This window comes from Salmo trutta, chromosome 22 (genome assembly GCF_901001165.1).
Source record: "Salmo trutta chromosome 22, fSalTru1.1, whole genome shotgun sequence".
NCBI lineage: Eukaryota > Metazoa > Chordata > Actinopteri > Salmoniformes > Salmonidae > Salmo > Salmo trutta.
The window spans coordinates 10084257-10110431 of NC_042978.1; the positions used below are offsets into that span (position 1 = coordinate 10084257).

A 26175-nucleotide genomic window follows, 5' to 3' on the forward strand; every position below is an offset into this window, starting at 1 on the left:
GCGCAGAGAAGACAAGGTTCTCATGCATGACAAAAGGGGCGCAATATTGTAAGTTCCATCCTTCTTTCCAAACAACAATTTGATGCGCAGTCATTATTTTGGTTTTTCACTACAAGACTGAGCGCGTGCTTTTCTGCCTTCTCCTTTTCGTGAGTGGGCTACATAACCGTGACGATACCTCACCGGATGATAGTGGCTATTATTGTACTCTGACCTCTATTGAAATGACTATCCAGCACCAAGACTGTTGCGTTCTTCCAGAGACACCCGGCGCGCAGGCTACTCATTGGATGAACGTCCGCCGCAATCCGTAGCCTATTCCAGTGCCATTTCCTTCTTATCTTCTCGGAAATGCAATAACATTTGGGGTGGCTTTTATAGTGGTAAAACTCAAGAGGAATACTGCAAGTTGAGGAAACGAACAATGTGACACTTACAGTGCCCGACAAGTAAGTATAGCCTGTTTTGTGATGTGGGACTCAATTATCGGACGACGCGGAACGACACAATCTCGTTCAATTATTATATATGTTCAGGAAAACCTGAACAACGTTCCTACTTGGTGAAATAAATCCAGACGTTCGATTCAGGTAGGACAGCGTTGTTTATGGACGTGTCTGGGATTGCTTTTGTTTATTGACTTGACAGGTCTGTAGAATATATAGAGATAATGAAAATGATTCATGCCGCGATGGGGAGAAAATGTCACTTTAATGTGTGCCACAGGGCTGGATCAAACAGAAGGTTATAATGTGGCTCTCTTGAGTCTAGTCCTGCAGTTATTTGAACGTGAAATGTGCCTGTCATGGGTATCAATAGTGGTTAATGGAGCCCGGGGTGCATAAAATCAACTGATTGTAGAATATATATGACAAGAAACTGAACCCATCACACAAGCAGGACAAATCTTATCTTTTTTTTCAGTAATATATATATTTTTTTTTGACCATTCAGGTCTACTCTGAAAAAGATCTGATGTGAAAAGATCTGACGGGATTGGTCGAGACCAATTAGTGGGGAAAAGATCAGAATTGGGGTGTCAGTGTAAACAGCCTATGCAGTGCTTGACTTGGACTGATATAGGTGCTAGTATTCATGTTGGGTGCCAGTACTGTTTATATTGAGGTGCAGCAGCTCCACAATACTTTTGAGCTAATATTCTATTAGCGTTACAGGAGCTCAAGCACTAGAAAATGGGAGGTGCTGGTACTCCGCTCAGGTGAGCTCCTGCCCAAGTCAAACACTGATCCTATGTGTAGGCTACCATTTCCCTTTACACCTCCCACTCCACTTAAGTATTTCTGTGGACTATTGTATGAGGGGATAGCGTAACAGCACTGACCCGTATTCTGTCCCCCTAAAATGAGAAACGTTTGTGTATTTTGGGGACAAATTGCTGCTTCCATGACTGTTATATTGAAGAGGAAATCGGTTATGCACACACACAAACACACACACCATACCACACCACACACACAGAGAGCCAAATGAATTGGTAATTCTCCAGGTCCGGATGTTGAGCCCACTGACCCATGAGAGGGGAAAAAGACAACTCGATAAGAACAAGATTGATAAGGTCTCTGACTATCTCGCCATCTCTCCCTAATTCTTTCACCTCCAGCAGAGGCAATGCTGCAACAGACTGATTTCCCATGGGACTCTGCATTGTTGTCCATACTTGGCTGACAGGATATTAGATCAAAAGACCATATCCACAACAGAGAGAGGATATGCCATGTGATACTGTACTTACAGTGCAAGCCCAGAGGCTTCTGTTGATGGAGCTGAGAGTCCATGTCTTGAGTGAGGGTTTATTTCCATTTTACCCGCCTTATACGGCACACTACATCGCTGAGCTTTTTCCGCTATGTACCAACCAGTGTTTAAAGTTCAAGCAAGAACTTGATGCTGCGGTATTTATCCATGTAGAAACTCTGAAATTAGAAAGGTAGTGAGGCGACCAGTAATTAGATCTTAATAACGATAATGTTTGCATACCGAAATGAAGGTAACATTCTACTCCTCATATGAGAATGAATCACTGCCACTACTCTCCAAAAATGTATGACATAAGCTGTCTTTGTAGTAAAAGTTTAATATCGCTCATATCAAGAAATATCTCTTGCATTTTAAGTTTTTGAGATCTCAGTGATGATTAAAAATACATACAGCACTTCAAGTGAAAAGGCAGTCGAGTTAAAATGTCTCATTCACTAGAGGAGGAAACTGACAACTCAGGAGAGGGCTTCATTGACCACTGAAGCGGCTAGCTAGCTGAACTAATATGCACACTGATATGCACCACCTTTTATCATACTCAGAAACCAAAGAGTGGAAAATCATGTATTAGTTGCTGCTTTCAGTTGTCAGTTTAATCAAGAAGTGTTTAATGCAAAAAACAATTTTAAACTTGATGTTATCCCCTTCTGGTTTGGTATCGGCTATCTCCCATACTTGGCAGTGAAAATAAATCACCCTCTCACCTTGCATTTTGGTCATGTTTCCAAGCCACCTCCTGACGGTGCCATAGACGTATTCTCTCTGAGAACATGAAGAGATGAGTGCTTTTTCAAGGAAATGGAGGAGGGGAGCATTTCAGCTGGAATACTTGGCTACAACTACCCTGTGATGGAAAAATATTGTTGCAGAAATTATATTTAAATGATTGAAAAGCCAAGTTTTTACAGTTGCGGGATCCAGGTGTTTCCAAGTGCAAAGTTAGAGGCGCCTCCATCAAAATATTCATGTGATTATCTAACAGAGGGGACAGAGAGAGAGACCTGGAGAGCTGAGGGGGAGAATTCGACACCCAAAGACCATGGTGGAACCATGTTTCTCCATCAGTTCTAATGTAATTGGACAAAGAGTGACAATTATAACACGGTTATAGCTGGAGGTCTGCTTGAAGGCGGAGGTGAACGGAAAGAGAGGACTACTGCAAATCAGTTCTGCTCTGTCTATTCAAACAATACTATGACATGCAAAGTGCACCAAAGATTTGGCCCATCTCTATAAGATGTAAAAGCATATAGAATATTTAACGATCAATCAATCATAGCTAGCTGTTGCAGTTCTGCATTCGGGGTGAGGAGGTAGATTTTACCCATGGGAAAGCACTTTTGTGGGGCTTTCTTTTTTTTCTGTTTGCACAGCAGCTTTTTCGGGTTGGTGAACGTACCGTGCTGCTCAGCAGAGTGCTTGGGGCGATGCGCAGTGTGAGTGGAGCAGCAGAGCATTGAAACACTGCCAAGGCGAATGAAGCCTGTGAGGCCAGAGTTGGAGGCAACCTGGAGGCAGATCCCTGGCACAGCACCACACTGGGACCTGCATGGCTCTTGGAACAGCACTACTGTACTTGGGAGTTGCTCTTTTCTGCTAAAATAGCACTTTGCAGGGGGTTTATCTAGGGTGACGTGACTCATCGGCTACACTCTCCAGCTCTGTTGCTGTTTTTACTTCGGAGCAAGGAAGCCTTTTCAGAAACACCTCCTATGATCTAATGCAAAGTTTGTTTGTCCTTAGCTGGTTTCAAACTTGCAACCCCCTGCTTTCCACATAGCTGATGTCTTGTGAGTGTTTGGGTGCAGAATAGCTGCCTATTTGTGCACCCGGGTACTGTAGGTGCTGACTCCACATCTGTGGTAGTGGAGTAGAGTTATCCACATGTAATCATATGTGGTTTGTGAACTAGTGAAGCGCTATATCAATGTAATCCACCAAACAATTAATTTGTATCAAATGCCCAGGCTGTCAGTAGGGTTGTTAATGTTCTAACTTAGCCATTTTGGTGGCTACACTATCCCCTTTTTCAGAACACTCCCTCTAGCTCACATACTTCCCCATTGTAATGCCATCCCACTTCTGAGACCAATAGGGGAGAGTGGGGTAAGTTGAGAAATGTTTTCCATTCTGCATCACTCCATCAAGTGAAATATAGTCATCTTTCTGTAACGAGTGTCGTGTGTCGAGGACCAAGACGCAACAGGGAAGTGTATACTCATCTTCTCTTTTTAATATATAAGAAGGAGCAACAAAATAAACACGTATACAATTAACAGAAACGACACTAACAGTTCTGTCAGGTGACAAGCACAAAACAGAATACAACTACCCACAAACCACAATACAAACACACCCCTAATTATAGGACCTTCAATCAGAGGCAACGATAGACAGCTGCCTCCAACTGAAGGCCCCAACACCAATTAACTAAACATAGAAATACAAATGACTAGACAGAACATAGAAATAAACTAACATAGAACAATAACCAAAACCCTGGACTAATAAATCAAATACCCCTCTCTACATGGACACATACAGACAACCACCCTGAACCACATAAAACAAATACCCCCTGCCACGTCCTGACCAAACTAAACACTAACAAATCACACCTTTACAGGTCAGAACGTGACACTTTCTAACAAAGATATCTACATATATTTCAGGGTGTTGTATATCCCTGGAAATAATCCGAATTCATGTCAACATTACAGTTTTGAAAACATAGCTTGTCCAAAAAAAGTGATCTCTTGGCACAACTTACCCCTTGTATGAGGTAAGTTGAGCTGCGGGGCAGGGTAAGTTAAGCTGCCTAAACATTTCTGTAGTGAATTAAATATTAACACTATCTTTTTAAATCCATGTCTATCTTTATTTCCCAAACACAATTCAACACAATCACAATCGCTTTTGTGTCTTTTCATCATTTGAAGCATCTTTAACACAGGCATAATACCTAACAAATACTTTTTTCTTTTTTTTTAAACATTTTTAACAGAGGCCAGGCCCTGTTGTTACACTACAATTTGCTCACTTTGCCATTGGCTCAACTTACCCCAGGGCAAACAGTTTGACTATAATAACCCACACAGCTACAAGGATGCACTTTCATGCTAGGTTTAGGACCTCATATTGAAGCTTATAGAGACCCCAACTAATGTACAGTTGAAGTCGGAAGTTTACATACACTTAGGTTGGAGTCATTAGAACTCGTTTTTCAACCACTCCACACATTTCTTGATAACAAACTATAGTTTTATCAAGTCGGTTAGGACATCTACTGTGTGCATGACACAAGTAATTTTTCCAACAATTGTTTAGAGACATTATTTCACTATTTCACATATTATTTCACTGTATCACAATTCCAGTGGGTCAGAAGTTTACATACACTAAGTTGACTGTGCCTTTAAACAGCTTGGAAAATTCCAGAAAATTATGTCACGGCTTTAGAAGCTTCTGATAGGCTAATTGACATCATTTGAGTCAATTGGAGGTGTACCTGTGGATGTATTTCAAGGCCTACCTTCAAACGCAGTGCGTCAGACCTCAGAAAGAAAATTGTAGACCTCCACAAGTCTTGTTCATCCTTGGGAGCAATTTCCAACTGCCTGAAGGTACCACGTTCATCTGTACAAACAATAGTACGCAAGTATAAACACCATGGGACCACACAGCCTTCATACTGTTCATGAAGGAGACTTTTCCCATGTGGTTTCTTCTTTCACAGACTTCATGAAATGATGACCTCTTCCTAAATAGTTGGTCAAATTGTACATTTTGTGTATGGTTTCAACTTGGCTCAACTTATCCCACTCTCCTCTATGCTGCAAAGAAAGGGGCTATTTCTGGTCCCTAGATGGTACACGTGCAACCTTGGCATTGAAGGAGTTTTCTCACACATTAGTCATTCAATATTTTGAAGATGTGGGGCTGATTTTTAGCTAACTGCACACTTTTTGTGGAGAAAATCTCTACTAGCCAGGATGTGTCCTATAAGCATTCCCATCTCATGGAACATTGAGTTAAGCCCTCGAACCAGTCCTCTTCTTCGGGGCTCTTTGAGTAAACAAATGTGAATTAGGATGCTCTAAGGCGTGTGCTGAATAAGGGCTGAGTACTGCTTCGCTGCTGTACTGCCTGTGCTAGGCCTGACATCTGAAGCCGTCTGCTCGGCTAGTCGGCTGTCCTTGGAGTGAGAGAGCGAGAGAGACAGGCAGATGAGACATGCACACTGAGCAGAAGAAAGTCAAAGCCAGCAGGGCAAAAAAACATTTAAACCTATTCTGGGATGGTTGCCGTCACATAATAATTGGGACATCTCCCATCAGCATTACTGTAACATGGTCTGAGAATACCAACAGAATACCAATACTATTACAGTAGCATTGGCTATCAAAATTGTTAAAAGGTTTTAAAAACAATTTTAATAAATGCAACAGTTGGACAATGTATGCAGATATTCCAATCCATTAGATAATGACAGAATTATAGCACATAAAACAGTTTATGTTAAGGGATTTTGGTTGGTAGTCAGGTATTCAATTTATTGTTAAATTGCACCTTTTTTTTCTTAAAATGCACTCCTATACATCTACAGTAGACATACAGTACCAGTCAAAAGTTTTAGAACACCTACTCATTCAAGGGTTTTTCTTTATTTGTACTATTTTCTAACATTGTAGAATAATAGTGAAGACATCAAAACTATGAAGTAACCAATGATGACTGATGACTGCTTTGCACAGTCTTGACATTCTCTAAACCAACTTCACCTGGAATGCTTTTCCAACAGTCTTGAAGGAGTTCCCACATATGCTGAACACTGTTGGCTGCTTTTCCTTCACTCTGCGGTCTGACTCATCCCAAACCATCTCAATTTGGTTGAGGTCGGGGGATTGTGGAGGCCAGGTCATCTGATGCAGCACTCCATCACTCTCCTTCTTGGTCAAATAGCCCTTACACAGCCTGGAGGTGTGTTGGGTCATTGTCCTGTTGAAAAACAAATGATAGTTCCACTAAGCGCATACCAGATGGGATGGTGTATCGCTGCAGAATGCTGTGGTAGCCATGCTGGTAAAGTGTGCCTTGAATTCTAAATAAATCACAGACAGTGTCACCAGCAAAGCGCCCACACACCATAACACCTCCTCCTCCATGCTTCACGGTGGGAAATACACATGCAGATATCATCTGTTCACCCGCACCGCGTCTCACAAAGACAGAGGTTAGAACCAAAAATCTCCAATTTGGACTCACTAGACCAAAGGACAAATTTCCACCGGTCTAATGGCCATTGCTCATGTTTCTTGGCCCAAGCAAGTCTCTTCTTCCTATTGCTGTCCTTTAGTAGTGGTTTCTTTGCAGCAATTTGACCATGAAGGCCTGATTCACGCAGTCTTCTCTGAATAGTTGATGTTGATGTGTCTGTTATTTGAACTCTGTGAAGCATTTATTTGGGCTACAATTTCTGAGGCTGGTAATTCTAATGAACTTATCCTCTGCAGCAGAGGTAACTCTGGGTCTTCCAATCCTGTAGGTCCTCATGAGAGCTAGTTTCATCACAGCGATTGATGGTTTTTGCAACTGCACTTGAAGAAACTTTCAAAGTTGTTGAAATGTTCCATATTGACTGACTGCCATGTCTTAAAGCAATGATAGACTGTCATTTCTCTTTGCTTATTTGCGCTGTTCTTGCCATAATTTGTTCTTGGTCTTTTACCAAATATGGCTATCTTCTGTATACCCCCCTACCTTGTCACAACGCAACTGATTGGCTCAAACGCATTAAAAAGGAAAGAAATTCCACAAATTAACTTTTAAAAACACACACCTGTTAATTGAAATGCATTCCAGGTGACTACCTCATGAAGCTGGTTGAGAGAATACCAAGAGTGTGCAAAGCTGTCATCAAGGCAAAGGGTGGCTATTTGAAGAATCTCAAATATAAAATATATTTTGATTTGTTTAACACTTCTTTGGTTACTACATGATTCTATATGTGTTATTTCATCGTTTTGATGTCTTCACTATTATTCTACAATGTAGAAAATAGTAAAAATAAAGAAAAACTCTTGAATGAGTAGGTGCTCTAAAACTTTTGACCGGTAGTGTACTTTATATTGTTTGCGAGATCAAACATTTTATTTAACCTTTAAAGTCATAATGAGACCAACTTCTCTTTTACAGATGAGCCCTGAATGACATAAATTACTGAAAATACAAAATGCAAACAGAAAGAAAGAAAAACACGGTCATAAAAAAAACAACACATTCATCAGTAATAACGTCCTCAATCAGCCTTCTGAATTACCCTAGAGGCACCAAGACATCACATTTTAAGAACATTTATAAGATTGTTCACAAATTAGGTGCAAGAGAACTAAAATCAATACAGAGAGATTTAACTGACAAGTGAATTTTGCACCCCTTAAACACTGGAAATAGATGGTGGAAAAAGACAGATCCTCAGGTCGGTGGGGCATGCGCGTTGCTAATTACAGTGTCAATAGAACCATTTGAATACCATTAGACCACTAGTAGACTACTGTAACTGCAGTAATATGGCCTGGGTACCTGATGGTCTCTACATTGACATTGATTTTTGAAGAATGTTAAACGAAGTGGTAGAGTTTTGAAGAGGTGATGAATAAGTTGTGTTTGAGAATGTGGAGCAGAACAGAACACACTACAGTATACTAGACCTGAATATTCTGAGTGAACCAGTACTGCAGTTTATCCTTTATCTGTGATTGATTGAATCCAAGCCAGAGTCAGTGGAGAGCTGAACAATGAAGAGCAGAGCAAAGCAGGAGTGAACAGAGCTGGACCAAAAATCTTTACAGAGTATGGGGGGGGGCAGAACTCGGTAGGGGGCTAGCATACAACCGTGAGGAATCCGCCTCAGCTGGGGCATCGTTTATAAATGTTGCCTACACACAAAATATGCCCCTAAACATGTGCTCGACAGTTTTCACGCAAAAGTTGGCATTTATATAAACTGAACTTGACGTGAGAATGTGCTTATCCTCCCGCAAAATGTAGACAATGCCTACGCACAGTTTCTAGTGCTTGAAGAATTGCATTGCAAGAAGGCAAAAGTAGCCTAGTAGACTTGGGGAAATGGGGAATATACACTCAGTGTACAAAACATGAAAACATTTTTGCCCTCAGAACAGCCTCAATTCGTCGGGGGTATGGACTCCACATGGTGTAAAAAAAAAACCCCGCTGTTTATTATCTATGCATATTCACTTTTACCCCTACCTACATGTACAAATTACCTTGACTAACCTGTACCCCCGCACATTGACAATGTATATAACCTCGTTATTGTTATTGTTACTTTAAAAAAAATACTTTAGTTATTTAATAAATATTTTCTTAACTCTATTTCTTGAACTTCGTTGTCGTTTAAGGGCTTGTAAGTAAGCATTTCACCGTAAGGTCTACACTTAAGCTACAGGTATTTAAAATATGTAGCTCTATCCATGCGATCCGAAGCGCAGTTTAACAGTGCAACAGACAGTTCGCCTTTTCCATTGACATTTGTAGGCTACGTTTGAGAATACTGTAATGCCACATTTCTCGAGTAGCCTAGACAATATTTCATTTATAAACATACTACATACGGTATATCATTACCATTGCAACTTTTCTGGCCATGATGAGTTCATATTACCATGCGCGTCGCTTTTACTTGGGCCTGTTAAGATAGGCTATTATAATTTCACATTTTTGCTCTATTCATCCGAAAGGGAGCGCGTTTATAACATATATTTGAACAGGTGAACACAGTTTATATTTTGCACTGAAGTGTGTAGGCTACCACTGAGTAGACCTACTTTAGTTCGATTTTTTTAATTGTAGACGTTTCAGAAATCGCGGTCAGTGCAGCATATTTAGGTACGGGAGAAAGTAAATGCGAATTCAATCTGTTTACAGGTCGACAACAATTTGCAAATTGCAATTGAAACGGTCAACTACATCAAATGTCCCTGAAAAAAAAAAAAATCTGCCAACACCTCCGAAGACATTTGATCAAGTTCCCCATTGATATTTCCTTTAGAATTACTATGTCAGTCTAATTCTAATACTTCCAAAGTATACAGCAAATAAGGGTGTTATTGTCACTATAAAAGGTGAATGATGGGCGTCATTCAAACGGAGTTATAATCCTCGTTAACGCGCGCACACTTTTACGTCAGGTCTGATTTATTAGAGGAAACGGCGCATGCAGATATTTACTGTAACATTTACACAACGGTTATAAATGAGGCCCTTGGAGCTTGAAATGGCCTGGGAGCTGGATGGAGATGGAAACAGATTCTCTTTCTCTACACAAAGGAACCCTAGGATTGTGGAGGACCATCTATACTATATCCCAATGAGATGAATCTATACAGTAGTCATCATTCACCCAATGCTTTTATCAAGGATCGAGGGAAATAATTCATTACACTCTGCACCTAAATGACCAGGAGAAAATCAAGTAATTAAACTGAAATGTTAGCCAATGCCCCGCTACCTTTATTTGGGGTTAGCTGCCAATTACCTTTTGTCCTGTAAGCTAAGCTCAGTCAATGTATCAGATGGGTTTTTGCAGCGCCTATCTTAATACAAAGTAGATACTGTTAAACAGATGTTTACTGATGTCCACAAGCTGAAACCTAATCAATTGGTAGTGTTTGCTCCCAGTCTCCTGGTGTTAGAATTGAATCCCTGGTTTACCAGTAGACTACCAGAAAAACCTTTAACAACAGTAGTATAGCCTGCCCACACGAAAAAATACTACAGTTTACTGTAGAATACTAAAGTACTTACTATACAATTCTATAGTATACTGCAGAATACTATACTATACACTGTAGTATCCTTCGATCATGTGTAGTACTTACTGTAGAATGTTGTGATATGATGTAGAATACTACAGTAAATACTACAGTATTATCCCCCCAAAAAACACTGTAGTAAATACTACAGTAATGTCCGCAAAAACACTACACTTTTTTAATTACCTATGTCAGGTTATGGAAAATGTGCTCTTTTAGTATTTCTCCAGTAGGTTTCCTGAAGGAGAAAGCCTCCATTTAATATGTGAAAGATCATAAAACAAAAACACTATAATAAATACTCCAGGAATGTCTGCCAAAAAAATACAGAAATACTACAGTATACTACAATCTGCAAACGGTCTACATTAAATCGAATATACTACAGTTTTTATAATATAGTTAACTATAAATGCAACAGTATACTACAGTAAATACTTCAATATTCACTGTAGTGTTTTTGCAGACTTCAGTGAATACTACAGTATTTATACCATAGTATACTATAGTATGTTTTCATGTGGGTGGTGTTACCTCATGGTCTTTCCATTGACATTGACTTAATAGTTTTAAAGAATGTTAAATGAAGAGGCAGAGTGTTGAAGAGAGGATGTGGTGAATGTGTTTGAGAATGTGGAGCTGGCTTCCCTCCGGGCAAACCTTAAAACCCTATGGTTGATTTGAGGTGGAATTCTGGGGTAAAATGTAAAAATGTACAATGACGTTTAGAACGTTAGTCATAAGGAAACAATGTTGTTCTGCCAGGTAGACCCGTTGTGAGACGACATAAAATACGCAATAGAATTAACCCTTCTTAATTGAGTATCAGGCTCTCCCCCTCTCTGTTCTCTATCCTTCCAAACATACTTTAACACAAATAAGTTCAAGGGAAGACGTGCAAAGAGGACAGCCAACTGTAGCTCCTGATAACAGAATTACAGAAATTACATTAACTCTGTGACCATGAATCCCATTTGGGTTGTGTTTTTTTGTGTGAGATATCAAGCTCAGGCATCCAATACAGCGGCAAGGCTTGGAGGCTTCCACAATATAATGTGCTCCCAGCGCCCACTGAGAGATTTAGGGGGATGCCACATGGTAAGTGGATTTTAGTTTGGCTCGGAAAAATTAAGCTGCTCGTTCGTAACACGTTCTAGTCAGCTGTTTGAAGTAACAATCGAGGCCTTTAAGAAGACTAGTCTCTGTCGCTTAGAATGGATTTTGTAATGAAGACATTTATATCCCAGAGATGGATGCCAAGGTTTCTTTGCTAATGTTTAAACATTGATTGAAGAATAGTATGCAGAGCATTAAGTCGATCTATGGTTATGAAAGAGTTGCGTTATTTGTTGTTGAGGCTAGCTTTAATGTGCTATGGTTGGAAGACTGGTAGGCTTTTCTGAGGCCAAAGAACCATAAGGATGTAGTTATGGTGGTGGCCCAGAGAGGGGTTAGGTTTGACTGACAGTCAAAGATATGGCAATATTCCCGGGGGGAGAGCGAGAGGCAGACACAGAGAGAGAGGTTGTGTGTCTGTGTGTGAGAGAGATAGAGATTGTGTTTGGGTGTGTTTTTGTGTGCCTGTGTGTGCATGCATGTGTATGTGTGTTCGTGCGCTTGTGAGAGTGAGTGAGAGAGGTAATGTATGTGTGAGAGAGCGAGGTAATGTGTGAGTGTGAGCGAGAGAGAGAGGTAATGTATGAATGTCAGTGAGAGGTAATGTGTGAGTGTGAGAGTGGTAATGTATGAATGTGAGTGAGAGAGGTAATGTATGAATGTGAGTGAGAGGTAATGTGTGAGTGTGAGAGAGTGGTAATGTATGAATGTGAGTGAGAGAGGTAATGTATGAATGTGAGTGAGAGGTAATGTGTGAGTGTGAGAGAGTGGTAATGTGTGAGTGTGCGAGAGAGGTAATGTGTGAGTGTGCGAGAGAGTGGTAATGTATGAGTGTGTGAGAGAGGTAATGTGTGAGAGAGAGTGGTAATGTGTGAATGTGAGTGCGAGAGGTAATGTATGAATGTGAGTGAGAGGTAATGCGTAGGTGTGAGAGAGTGGTAAGGTATGAATGTGAGTGAGAGAGGTAATGTATGAATGTGAGTGAGAGGTAATGCGTGAGTGTGTGAGAGAGTGGTAATGTATGAATGTGAGTGAGAGAGGTAATGTATGAATGTGAGTGAGATGTGAGTGTGAGATAAAGTGGTAATGTATGAATGTGAGCGAGAGAGGTAATGTGTGAGCGAGAGAGGTAATGTGTGAGCGAGAGAGGTAATGTGTGAATGTGAGTGAGAGGTAATGTGTGAGTGTGAGAGAGAGTGGTAATGTATGAGTGTGTGAGAGAGAGAGTGGTAGTGTACAGCGCATTCGGAAAGTATTCAGATCCCATTACCTTTTTTCCACATTTTGTTATGTTACAGCCTTATTCTAAAATGGATTAAATAGTTTCTCCTCTCATCAATCTACACACAATACCCCTGAATGATGAAGTAAAAACAAGTTTTTCCATTTTTTTGGCAAGTTTATACAAAATAAAAAACAGAAATATTACATTTACATAAGTATTTAGACCCTTGACTCAGTACTTTGTTGAAGCACCTTTGGCAGCGATTACAGCCTCGAGTCTTCTTGGGTATGATGCAACAAGCTTGGCACACCTGTCTTTGGGTAGTTTCTCCCATTCTTCTCTGCAGATCCTCTCAAACTCTGTCAGATTGGATGGGGAGCATCGCTGCACAGCTATTTTCAGGTCTCTCCAGAGATGTTCGATAGCGTTCAAGTCCGAGCTCTGGCTGGGCCATTCAAGGACATTCAGAGACTTGTTCTGAAGCCACTCCTGCGTTGTCTTGGCTGTGTGCTTAGGGTCGTTGTCCTGTTAGGTGAACCTTCGCCCCAGTCTGAGCTGTGAACCCTTATCTGAGCCCGTAGCCCAGCGTATCCGACACATGGGGCTCGGTATGTGGTAATGTGATTGTATCAGTGGAGGCTGCTGAGGTGAGGACGGCTCATAATAATGGCTGAGACGGAGCGAATAGGAATGTCAACTATCCACTCCAGCCATTACCCCGAGCTCGTCCTCCCCAATGAAGGTGCCACTAACCTCCTGTGGATTATATGTGTCGATGCCCATGACCACTGCACTGTGATGTGATAGTGTTCAGTGACAGTGTAACACCGCCAGGCCTTTGTGGATCGGATGTTTTGTCGTGATTCATGTGATCAGGAAGTGATGTACTTTTCTGTATCAGGTTTGCACGTAGAGACCGATTCTGACCTGAGTTAAGCATGCGTAAATGCAAAGCAATTCCCATTTCCTGCACTTTGAACTGAGGCATTTTTATTCTGACCTTGAATTTAAGCATGAGAATAGCATGTTGTTCACCCGCTATTTGTTTGGGGTGGAGATTGAGTAAATGGAGATGTGTCTACAGATACGCTGTATTCTGACCTTGGCTTCATTCCCGAGTAATTCCACCACTTTACACACGAGGAAACCTTGAATAACGTCTAGCGAGCCTACCGGTTCCGAGTGGAAAATGATCGACCTGATTTTTTCCCCCCATGCACTGTAATTTACGTCTTGATAAGAGCTTTAGGTAATGAGTAACCCGTTTGGATAAGGGAATTGGAAATACAAATGACACTTGTTTTAGATCATTTTACCTGATAATGACTGGAGACAAATGTAAAACCAGTCATATGGCAGCAAACTGAAGCATATCACCTTTCCCACCGTAAAGTTTATGAAATGCTGTGCCATCATGCAGAATTTTCAGAATGAATCAAGCCACCGTTTTCTTTCTTTCGTGCATGAAGGCTCTCCAAAACCAGTTTTTCTATGATTCATAAATACTTTCCTCAATCGAAATAATCTATAAGAGAGTATTTTTAAATCTACCAATTGGTGCTGAAATGGAGATGAATATGCATATATTTAGATGACTTTCTTTCATTGATCGCTGATATTAAGAACCCATTCTCTCTGTGTATTCTATACAGACAAAATTCTAACTGAAAGATACACCACATTTAAAGGGATGGCTTAACATAAATGTACTGGAAACCCTATTGAATGAAAACTCCACCAGAAAATCTGTTGGCCGGCAAGTGTGAGGGTTTTCAGTGGTTACATGAAATGTATTCCGAGCGCACAATGTAGCCACATCTGCAGAGAGCTTACGCGACTGAATAAGGTAAGTGTGAAAGACGTAAATTCGGATTTGGAATCGAGCCAAAATGGAACACACTCCGTCCACCATCAACATGTAGGCCTAATACCTTAGCATGAATAGTTGAATAGGAAAGATGGGACGTGTCAGAAACTTTATTGGCTTGTTGGTTGTCTTAACCTTCAGTGTCTTAACCAATTCAATTCTACAGTTAGCTTCGATTTTTGCACCCCAAATGGCACCCTATTCCTTATATAGTGCACTACCTTTGGGCCCTGGTCAAAAGTACTGCACTAAAAAGGGAATGGGCTGCCATTTGGGACTCAAGTCAGTCTCTACTGCAGATAGTCTCTATAAAGAACAATAGAGACCACTGCTGTTAGTGCTCAACAGTAGAATCACACATAGAACTTCTTTATAGGCTCGCTGGGCTTTTAACAGTATAAAACACTTGATGTCATGTGAGAGATGGAGGACGTGGAGGTGGGAGCAAGGGAACAGTGCTGGATGAAGAAACAACAGGCTGAAGGGATGAAAGATGGCGTGGGAGTGGGTGGGAGGATGGTGATGGAGGTGAAGAGGATGATGGGACTCTAAGTTACAGGAGGGTGTGTGCGCGTGTGTCCATGAGCATATCAATGATGTGCGTTTTTGTGTGTGTGTGTGTGTGTGTGTGTGTATGAAGGGCTGTTTAAGGAAGATAGGTTTGGTCAGGGTCGAGGAAACATCTCCCCAGTGTCATGGCAACAGAAATGTGTGCGTGTGTCAGCTCATCAATCTGCACACTCATAGTGGCGATAGAAGGAGAAAGATGGAGGGCTGTGTTGGCAGGGACCGAACCACAGTGCCACACACACTAACATTAGCGTTATTATATTCAATCTAGGTTTTATTCACTTATTATCAATAATATAGAGACCTCCAGACATACAGCATTCCAAACGTGTAACCATCTCAATGTTCATATCTGTAATTGTCTCACATGCGGACTAATGAACCCCTTGGCAATGTTATTACTCAACGGCTGCAGTGTGCATAGGCACTTACTCAATCCCAGCTTGAACACGTTGGAAAGCAGTTCCAGCTCGAATACATTGAAGATGTGTTAGTGCTGGGCTGGAACAAAAACCTACACACACTGCATCTCTCCAGGACCTGAGTACTGAGCCCTTTCCAGCTTCAATTGTTGACATAAAATGAAATGAGCATTCTTTGATGTTACGTCATTCTGCCGATCCGCAGAAACTGGGAACGGCTCACGTAAAGTCCTTACAACGGGCCCTTCCAGAAAAGTGTCCCCGAATGTCCTCGGCCCATTGACAGAGACGGTGTGACTTGGTGCAGAAGCCCGTTTGTGTACTGCAGTCTTATCAGTGTTTGGGCTCTTCAGGCAGTGTAAGGGGATTGAAGGCTGCGACAGGCCACGGCATTGTTTCTCTAATCTGGGCCCAGCAGTGGTGAGAGTGAGTGGTTCATCCAGCCCTCGCTCTGTTTTCTGTGTGTTTGTGTGAGAGAGATTGCCTGTGTGTGTGTGTGTGTGTGTGTGTGTGTGGTGAACTAGCCAGGATTAGCTCTGCAGATGACAACGATGACATAATCAGATGGAAACGATGGTTGCATACTGATGCAATGGTTAAATGACTAAGTGGTTTCAGAATGACGACCCATACCTGTCTCCTACATCCACCTTTATTGAGGTTGGGCAGCAATAACCTGGCGTCATGAAACTGTGTCTCAAATAGTCTAATATCCTTGTCTGAGGTCGTTCATCACCACTGATTTGTACCAGTGCACCAAGTCTGGAACCAACAGAACCATGAACAGCTTCTACCCCCGAGCCATAAGACTGCTACCAAATAAAGCTGCCCGGACTATCTGCATTGACCTCCCTTTGCATTGCCTCTTTTTACTCCACATACACCGCTGCTGCTGCTTATTATCTATCCTGTTGCCGAGTCACTTTACCCCTACCTATATGTACATATCTACCTCAATTACCTCGTACCCCTGCACAGCGACTCGGTACTGGTACTCCAGGTTTTTTTTTTATTTGAAAGGAAATGCGTAGGGGCTAATTAATGGGTGAATATCTTGCCTTAATAGAGTTATATTATGTAGAGGAGGCATATTAAAAAGATTTCCCACACCACTTTTTTTTTGCTTCAGTTAGCCAACTGTTAGACACAGACACAGAGTTGTAAACAAAAAAAAGGACGGCGCATCACCGACTGAGCGGCTCATCGCCGTCTGAGCGGCTCATCGCCGTCTGAGCGGCTCATCGCCGTCTGAGCGGCTCATCGCCGTCTGAGCGACTCATCGCCGTCTGAGCGACTCATCCCCGTCTGAGCGACTCATCACCGTCTGAGCGACTCATCGCCGTCTGAGCGACTCATCGCCGTCTGAGCGACTCATCGCCGTCTGAGCGACTCATCACCGTCTGAGCGCGACTCATCACCGTCTGAACGACTCATCACCGTCTGAGCGACTCATCACCTTCTGAGCGACTCATAGCTTGAAAGACTATGAGGACAAGATGCAGGTGGACAAAAACAGACATGACTGGGCACTTCCTGTTCCTGCCTCTGACAGGAAGTGGTTGCGCCCCTCGGAGCCAAGGACCCCTGCTGTGGCGGCACAGCTTCCACCTGCTGCCGCCTAATTATATCTCATTAGACTGACTCCCTTAATCGAATCTGCCCTGCTGCTCAAACTCAATTCTGTCTGGCTGACTGGGGGCCAGTCAGCCAATATGAAATAACCCACTTCCTCTATTGGTGCTCACTGCACGCACGCACGCACGCACGCACGCACGCACACACACACACACACACACACACGTATTTGCGCTCACGCACTGCACATACACAAACAAACGTCCGCATCATGCACATGCGGAAGCGCAGACGCGCAAGTGCACACATACATACACACACACACACACACACACACACACACACACACACACACACACACACTGGAAGAGTGACAGTTTGTGGATATGAACAGTGTGTCAGACTTCGTGTGAGATGGATTGTGCGTTTGAGAGATTCAGTGAGTGAGTGTGTGACAGGTTGTGCGAGAAAGTGTGAGTGTGTGTTATACATGTGACAGGCTGTGAGAGAATGCGTGTGTGAGTGTGTCACGCCGTGTCTGTCAGACTGTGTGACATGTTGTTTATGTCACACCGTGTGTTGGAGTCTTTGATATTCTGCCTATGTCAATGTGTGAGTACATTCATCAGCCTGTTCTCATGCAGTGCATGTCAGCTTCTGTGGAAGACTATTTTGTCTGTCAATGTCCCATGTTAGCCTGTGGTCCGTTAAGAGTTCATCAGACAGTGTGTTTGTGTATGCCCATGACGGGTGGGACATATCAAGAACCTGATTAAACAGCATGATCATTACCTTGTGCTGGGGACAATAAAAGGCCACTCTAAAATGTGCAGTTTTGTCACACAACACAATTCCACAGATGTCTTAAGTTTTGAGGGAGCGCGCAATTGGCATGCTGACTGCAGGAATGTCCACCAGAGCTGTTGCTAGAGAATCAAATGTACATTTTTCTACCATAAGCTGCCTCCAACGTTGTTTTAGAGAATTTGGCAGTATGTCCAACCGGCCTCACAACCGCAGAACACATGTGGACCAGCCCAGGACCTCCACATCCGGCTTCTTAACCTGTGGGATTATTTGAGGGGGGTTAGGTGCTGAGAAGTATTTCTGTCTATAATAAAGCCCTTTTGTGTGGATAAACTAATTCTGATTGGCCAAGTGGGTGTGGCTATGCCCTCCCAGACCCACCCATGGCTGCACCCCGGCCTAGTCATGTGAAATCCATAGATTAGGGCCTAAGGAATTTATTTCAATTGACTGATTTCCTTATATGAACTGTAACCAGGGTTGGGGAGTAGCGGATTACATGTAATCCAATACGTGTAAGGGATTACAAAAAAACGGAAACTGTAATCCGTTACGTTACAAGCAAATATATTGTAATCAGATTACAGATACTTTTGAAAAACTAGATGATTACTTAGAGGATTCATTTTAAATTCAGATCTTTGAAACATCTCTGTTTTCTCAATGACATTCAAATCAGCATTGAAAAAGGGCACAAGTTTAAATTTGTCCCACCTGAGCGAGTCTGACCACAAATCAGAGACCACTATGATGACACACCAAATGTGTTTGATGGATCGCGGGAAAAGATCAGGAATGGGCTTTTGTGGGCTACAGTCCAAACTATGTCTTCCAATGGTGCGACTGCTGTCGGCATCCAAAGATGATCCAACTTGAATAAGGATGACAGCAGTGGTGTCGTCTACGGCGATACAGATGTCACTTATTATTGATATCTACATAGCATATTGATGTGAATCACACTGCTGCTCTCACATTTAGCTACGTATTTGTGCCTTATTGATTGTGGTTGTTGTGGATGGCTGTTCACGAATCTAAATGTATAATTGAACGCAATAATGGTTGAATTCAAGAAGTTTAAGCTGCCTATCAATCATTGTTTTTGAAACCAGTGGACAGCCAGTGAAAAATGTGCTCTTGCAACAGCTACATAGTGCAGAGCCCAGCCTATGGAATACAAGTAGGGCTTTTATTACTCAATCTAATTCATGCTGATAATTATTTATTTTATCCATAGGCCTAATGGAAACATGCTCAAACTCGCACACTTTTGATAAGGGGCAATCTGTAGTTGCTACATCCATTTTTGGACTTATAAAATATATATATTAATGTAAAGATATAATTGAATGGTATTATTATATGTAGTAGAAAGCGATGGGTTAGAAGAAGCCTACTAACCAAGCCATAAATAAAACTGTAACATCCATGTATGGCCAGCTATGTAAACTTTAACAGTGATTTATCCTGCAATAGATGTCGTTCAATTGGTAACATCCATTTTTGTCTTCTTCTAATGCCTCTTAAGGGGAAAGTAATGTAAAAGTAACAATGTAATCAGAGCACGTGACTGAGTTTGGGTAATCCAAAAGTTACATTACTGATTACAATTTTGGACAGGTAACTAGTAACTGTAACATATTACATTTAGAAAGTAACCTACCAAACCCTGACTGTAACTCAATAAAATCTTTGAAGTTGCTTTTATATTTTTGTACATTGTAGCGGCGGCAGCCTATTAAAATATTTGGAGGCATGGCTTGTTGGGGGCGTGGCTTTGTGGCCTTCCATGAGGCTGATTGTCATGCCAGTTAATTTGTTATCTTCTGTTCTGTGGGTACATTTTAAGATTGTAGACTGCAAGTGCTGCAGTCTTAATGAGATTGATATAGATGTATGTGATACCAGAGCGTACTAAAGTTTAATTATTAATACAGTCACCATTTTGTTAAAATTCTGTAATGTATTTCAGAATGTATTTTCAAATACAATAACTGCATTTAGCACTTATATATACACATTTTAAATACATTCTGTAATATATATTTATTAAATACATTATTTGGCCAATTTTAAATATTCTGTATCATAATTATTATTATTTGAAATTGCATGGGTGTGTCTGTATTTTCGTCTTCGAAGGGCTGTGTGTCCGCATGCCTGGCTGTGCATTTCATCTTGCCTTTAAGTACTTGTGTGTGTGTCAGCTTGCAGTATGTCAGTCAGACTGTGCTAGTCTGCACTTTGCTGTGCTGCTTTATTAGCCTGTGTGTTTGATCTATGTTTGCCCCTGTGACAGTCTATGGCAGGCTATTGTGTGTGCTCGTGCTTGTGTGTGTGTGTGTGCGTATGTGCGTTCAATCTGATATCACATGGATAGGTTGATCCCTAGGTATATCTCAGCTCCTTTCATCCCTCTGATTAAAAGTCAGTGCTGCTGTGAAATGCACCCGTGAGACCAGAGAGACGGACCACTAAATCACTTTTAAAGCCCCACTCTGTATTATAGTACTGCCAGTTAGACCATGGTCATAGACACTGCATGGCTGTTGAGACATTGACCTAATGTCTGCAATTCTAGCTTGGCTTGTGTGTGTGTGTGTGTGTGTGTGTGTGTGTGTGTGTGTGTGTGTGTGTGTGTGTGTGTGTGTGTGTGTGTGTGTGTGTGTGTGTGTGTGTGTGTTTACACACCCTTTCTTTACATCCAGTCCAGCCTTGTTTCAGGATTGTAGTGTGAGTAATGCTTGGTGTGATGTCTGTGGTTCACCATGACATTATGATAGAAATAATCTGAATTGTTTGGACCTGAATTTAGTGTTGGTTAAATGAAATGACAAAGCATTACTCAGAGTGAGAGCTCATCGTTAGGGATGTGGTTTGGTCAATTGGCTGAATTTGACCAGATAATTCAGGACACATCTAGAAGAAGATAGTAATGTACAGCCTCTCACGGGTCTAAACCACCTTCAGGGTATATGTGTGCACTTGCACTTTAAAAAATTGTGTAATGATGTGAACAACAGATTTTTTTGGGGGGGGGGATGACCAGCATGCTGCTGTTTTTTTTTCCCCTCTCCAGTTTTTTATTCTGTAGCTCCATCTTGTGGCAAGGATGTGTAGTTCAAGAGGAAGTAATGTAGAGATAAACAGTAACGTAGAGATAAAAAAAATATATAGTTCCAGTCAAAGGTTTGGACACACCTACTCATTCAAGAGTTTTTCTTTATTTGTACTATTTTCTACATTGTAGAATAATAGTGAAGACATCAAAACTATGAAATAACACACATGGAATCATATAGTAACCAATAAAGTGTTAAACATTCTACAGCGATACACCATCCAATCTGGTTTGCGCTTATCATTTTTTTTCAACAGGACAATGACCCAAAACACACCTCCAGGCTGTGTAAGGATTATTTGACCAAGAAGGAAAGTGATGGAGTGCTGCATCATGTGACCTGTCCTCCACAATTATCTTGACCTCAACCCAATTGAGATAGTTTGGGATGAGTTGGACCTCAAAGTGAATGAAAAGCAGCCAACCAGTGCTCAGCATATGTGGGAACTCTTTTAAGACTGTTGGAAAAGCATTCGTAATGAAGCTGGTTGAGAGAATGCCAAGAGTATGCAAAGCTATCAAAGGCAAAGGGTGGCTACTTTGAAGAATCTCAAATATAAAATATATTTTCATTTGTTTAATGCTTTTTTGGTTACTACATGATTCCATATCTGTTATTTAATAGATTTGATGTCTTAACTATTATTCTACAGTGTATAAATTAGTAGAAAATTCGAAACCCCCCGGAATGAGTACGTCTGTCCACCGTTTGACTGGCTTTGTATGTTTTACATCCAGCATATTACATGATATGACATGATATTGGATTCTGTCTATCTTGTTTGGTCAGAGAACGACGAGGCTGTGTATCTGTCCATCAGCGTCTCCTCCCACCTGTGACCTGGGTTTTCCTCTCCTGCCCTCCGAACACTCTTCTGATGTGAGTAAGCCTACTTACTGGGGTCACTCTTTCACTGCATAATGTTTCCACCTCCATGTTTGACGGTGGGGATGGTGTTCTTGGGGTCATAGGCAGCATTCATCCTCCTTTCTTATTCTCTCCCACATATATTCTTGTATCAAATTAGATGTCTTGAGCTGTCAGGCCAAACAGACAGAGTTAATCGCAGTGAGAAAGTTGTCAGAAGACGACCCAATTTCATAGCATATAACAGTATACTAATCATCTATGAGGAAATTGCTTTGAACATGAAAATGATTGAAGCCCTAATTGTAAATATAATCATTTGGATCAATGTAAGTGGTTAATCCATCCAGAACTGCGCAGTTCATTGTACTCCCCATGGTCTTCTCTCTTTCAGGTGTTAAAGCACACTTTGCTGAACGTGAGTTCCATTTTATTCACTAAAACAATATATTAATGTCCTATGTTATAGTGCTTCTGGGTCATGTTCTGTTGTCAGAAAACATTTTGAAAAGGAATGAAACAGGGAGGTACTACCTGAATATGTCCAATTAGAACACACATTCCCAGTCCCTCTACATTGTGTCCTATTGAAAACAACCCGGGTTTCTGTTAGCCCAGTGGCTATGTGATGATGACGTCACTTCCTGTGCCTCCAGAGTTTGATGGAGAGCTGGTCGGATGACAGCTGGAACTGTTGTCATAACCGGAGGAATTCTCGCCACGGTGATTCTCTTGGTTATCATAGCAGTGCTCTGTTACTGTAGACTCCAGGTAGGTGTGTGCGTGTGTGTCTGTGTATGAGAGATCTACTTAGACTCACTACAGTTTCTATTCACTAATTAATTGTCACAAATCACAACCTCTCTCCCTCCGCCCCTCTCCGTCAGTATTACTGCTGTAAGAAGAATGGGTCAGAAGGGGACACCGGCTCCATCACGCAGCCCCATTTTGCTTGCAATGCGTGCAGTGCACCCGGGGTGGATGGGGCGGCCGTCACCCCCCTCTTCCCGGAGCCCCCTGCCTCCCACGCCTCAGGGCCTCCCCGCAACTACTGCCCCACCTGCTCGCCCTACGAATCACCTTTCTACATCCGCACCACCGATGAGATGCGCAACGGTGGCGAGCGCATCACCTACATGCCCACACACTACGAGAACCCAGCGCTGGCTCTCGACCTGCCCTCCCTGCACGGCTCCCTGCTGAGCACCGGCCAGCATCGCAGCAACCCAGCACCGGACTTCTATACCAACACTCGCGCTATAAGTACAGAGGTGTGACCCACTTCGTATGTGGTCCTGGTGGCTCAGTTGGTTGGAGCGCGCTGCTTCCAACTCTGGTGTTGTGGGTTTGATTCTGTACACAGAATATTTGTTCATTTTCGCTTTGGATAAAAGGAACTGGTAAATTACCATATTTTTATGAGGATGGCCACTGGTAGTCACTGTCTCTCTCTGCTGACCACTAAAGAGAAGATGATGGAAAAGTAGCATTGAGAGACAACACGGAGCGTTGACCACTTGACCTGGTCAAACACTTCCTGGCTCTCTCTCTCTCCCTACACTGTGTCAGCTAGCTTCCAGCTGGATTCGAGTAGACTCAAACAGTACTGTTTTTTATTTAAAATGGAGGTAGCTATGTTTGTTGTTGTTTAAACCCCCTTAGGCTCCTGTAATACAGAGGCAGAGAGCATCCCATTGTGTTTAATTGACTAAGGGGACAAGACCAAGACCTATCCACTGTCTGGCAAGGTAGTGTGGGGGATTCCAATCTTCACTGTTTGAGGGCTATCTGTGTTGTGGTTTCACCTGCACCTACTCTTGTCATTTCCTTGTATCTGCCAATAGAGACAAATACAACTTGTATCTTTGTATTTCTGTATGTTTTATTCTGAACTAGAAATGAAAGCTAACTGCATTTGAGTGATGGTAACCAGAAGAAGATGAACAATCAAGTCTCCTAAGAGTAACGCAGAAAATACAAAGAGACAGTAACTACTTCAGAGCTTTCTCTACGCAAGCTCTTTCACAATCAAACCTGAAACAGTTGGAGAGAAAAGCCTAACAATGCAGCTGTCAATTGTATGTTTTTCTTTTTCAAAAATGTTTGTCAAATGTAACTGGGAACTATCGAAAGATTATTGTTTGTTGTCTTCTGTTATTGAAAGATGTATGTACTATGGCTACTTTTGAGACCATGGAATTTGATTCCATAATATAACGACTCAAATATTACAGTTAAAAGATCGTTTTAATGTAAGGACAGTGTCATTTTGTAATTGGGTGATGCAGAATTTCAGTTAGTGATGATTTGTCTGTTTGTCTCTCTCTGTACCCGTGTCATTGAGTAGGCTACCATTCTTTGCTCAGAGCACTGAAGCTCCAGTACGGTTCAAATGAACATATTGTATTTCTCTTTATTGACAGTGATGCAACAACTTGGAAATGTATATATTACCAAATGCATTGAAAGCATTTATAATTATCCTTGATTGACTCGCTGATGACTTTTCGGATTCGGCCACAATGTATTTTTAATTGAGACGTGCAAGTCTGGTATAATTTAGATGTAGTTTGTGCCATTTGGTGTCCACACTTCAGATCCCCTGATTGTTGATTCTATGAACTGTAAACGTCCATGTCTTTACACATTTGAGTGTTTCTTTCAACTTGTGAAATAAAATATTTATGTAATTGGTAACAAAATACAATTATTAGCCTATTTATATTATTATATGGCACTCATTTTAAACTAATATTAGACAATATTGCTGGCCATGTATATTATTATTTTGCCCTCGGTGTCTTTTCATGTTTTAGAGTGAAAAAAGATGTCAAAATTAGATTGTTTTTTGCTTTGCTGTTTCAACCAAAGGACATTTATGATAGTGGTGATACTAATTTTGCTATATTTTTCTGAAACCGACCACATTTACTAGCTCTGCTTTGAGCAGAAATGCCCTATGCCCCCATCATGCATGTGATAACAGCAATACTCATTAGATACAACAATCCCAATGTAAGCTGCCTTGGTCTTAGGTCCCTACACTGTCCCAAGTCTTTGCACCAGTGCAAGTATTGTACCTGTATTTTTGTCAAACATTGAATAAAGGAATAAATATTGAAAACATACTAAAAGCAGAGGAGGTTGGTGGGAGTAGCTATGGGAGGATGGGCTCATTCTAATGTATGGAATGGAATGAATGGTTTCCATATTTCCATATGTTTGATTCCGTTCCATAAATCCCATTCCAGCCATTACAATGAGCTCATCCACTTATAGCTCCTCCCACCAGCCTCATCTGACTCGGCGGTAGATTGAGTCGGGAAGCTGTTAAAAAATGATTGGCTGTAAAAAAACAGTTGTGTTAGGCTTTTATTTCTGGTGTTTATTTGCTCCTTAAAAAGGGGTGGAAGTTGTGTGTCTGTTCAAAAGCGTCTATAAATCTGGCCTTTTAAACCCAAACAAAAACCATGAATTAGACAATACATTTCAATTGAGAATATCTACAGAATTACACGCCCCATAAGGATACATTTTCATTCTTAATTTCTGTTGGTTTAGGTTATTCATTAAATAATGGATTTTTCGAAAATGCTTAAACAACAGGATGCTATATTTGACAATTAAAGATTTAGAACTGCTTGAAATGCCTTTGTTGTCCGTGTTTTGTACGTACACACGCACACACACACACACACACACAAGTATCCCTGCACATTGCAATTATGGTATTGGCACTGACCCTGGAACTGACACCATGTATAAAGTTAACCTACTTTCTCATCTACTTCTTATTTCTGTTTGTGGTGTGTTTTTGTTCAACTTTTTTATAATTTTTTTTGTACTACGGCTACTGCATTGTTGGGAAGGAGAAAGCAAGAAAGACATTTCATTGTACTAGTTAGTGCACATGCCAATAAAACTTAACTTAGAACACATACACATGGCCTGCTCAAAGGCAAATAGCTCAAACAAGCCCATATAGGCA

The 26175-nt window shown here is 41.4% G+C and overlaps 1 protein-coding gene and 1 non-coding gene across 5 annotated transcripts; both read left to right on the forward strand.

The window, feature by feature from the left end:
* LOC115158042 (protein FAM163A) lies at positions 1-25361 on the forward strand. 4 transcript variants are annotated; one of them, XM_029706517.1, is made up of 5 exons: positions 1-449; positions 22110-22199; positions 22582-22605; positions 22844-22958; positions 23075-25361. In XM_029706517.1, the coding sequence occupies exons 4-5, from the start codon at positions 22866-22868 to the stop codon at positions 23462-23464; spliced, it is 483 nt and encodes a 160-aa protein (XP_029562377.1). In that variant the 5' UTR covers positions 1-449; positions 22110-22199; positions 22582-22605; positions 22844-22865; the 3' UTR covers positions 23465-25361. The 4 variants fall into 4 exon arrangements, with proteins under 4 accessions (XP_029562377.1, XP_029562379.1, XP_029562378.1 ...); XM_029706519.1 differs by lacking the exon at positions 22582-22605; XM_029706518.1 differs by lacking the exon at positions 1-449 and having other exon boundaries at positions 21981-22199.
* LOC115159037 (U7 small nuclear RNA) lies at positions 10820-10872 on the forward strand. The gene has a single exon (XR_003868832.1). It is a non-coding gene; the product is annotated as a U7 small nuclear RNA (small nuclear RNA).
* Positions 25362-26175: the final 814 nt, after the last annotated feature.

Coding starts and splice junctions, on each gene's coding strand:
- LOC115158042 (XM_029706517.1), top strand. CDS start 22,866: ATGACAGCTGGAACTGTTGTCATAACCGGAGGAATTCTCGCCACGGTG. Junction 22,959..23,074: donor TCTGTTACTGTAGACTCCAG/GTAGGTGTGTGC, acceptor CCTCTCCGTCAG/TATTACTGCTGTAAGAAGAA.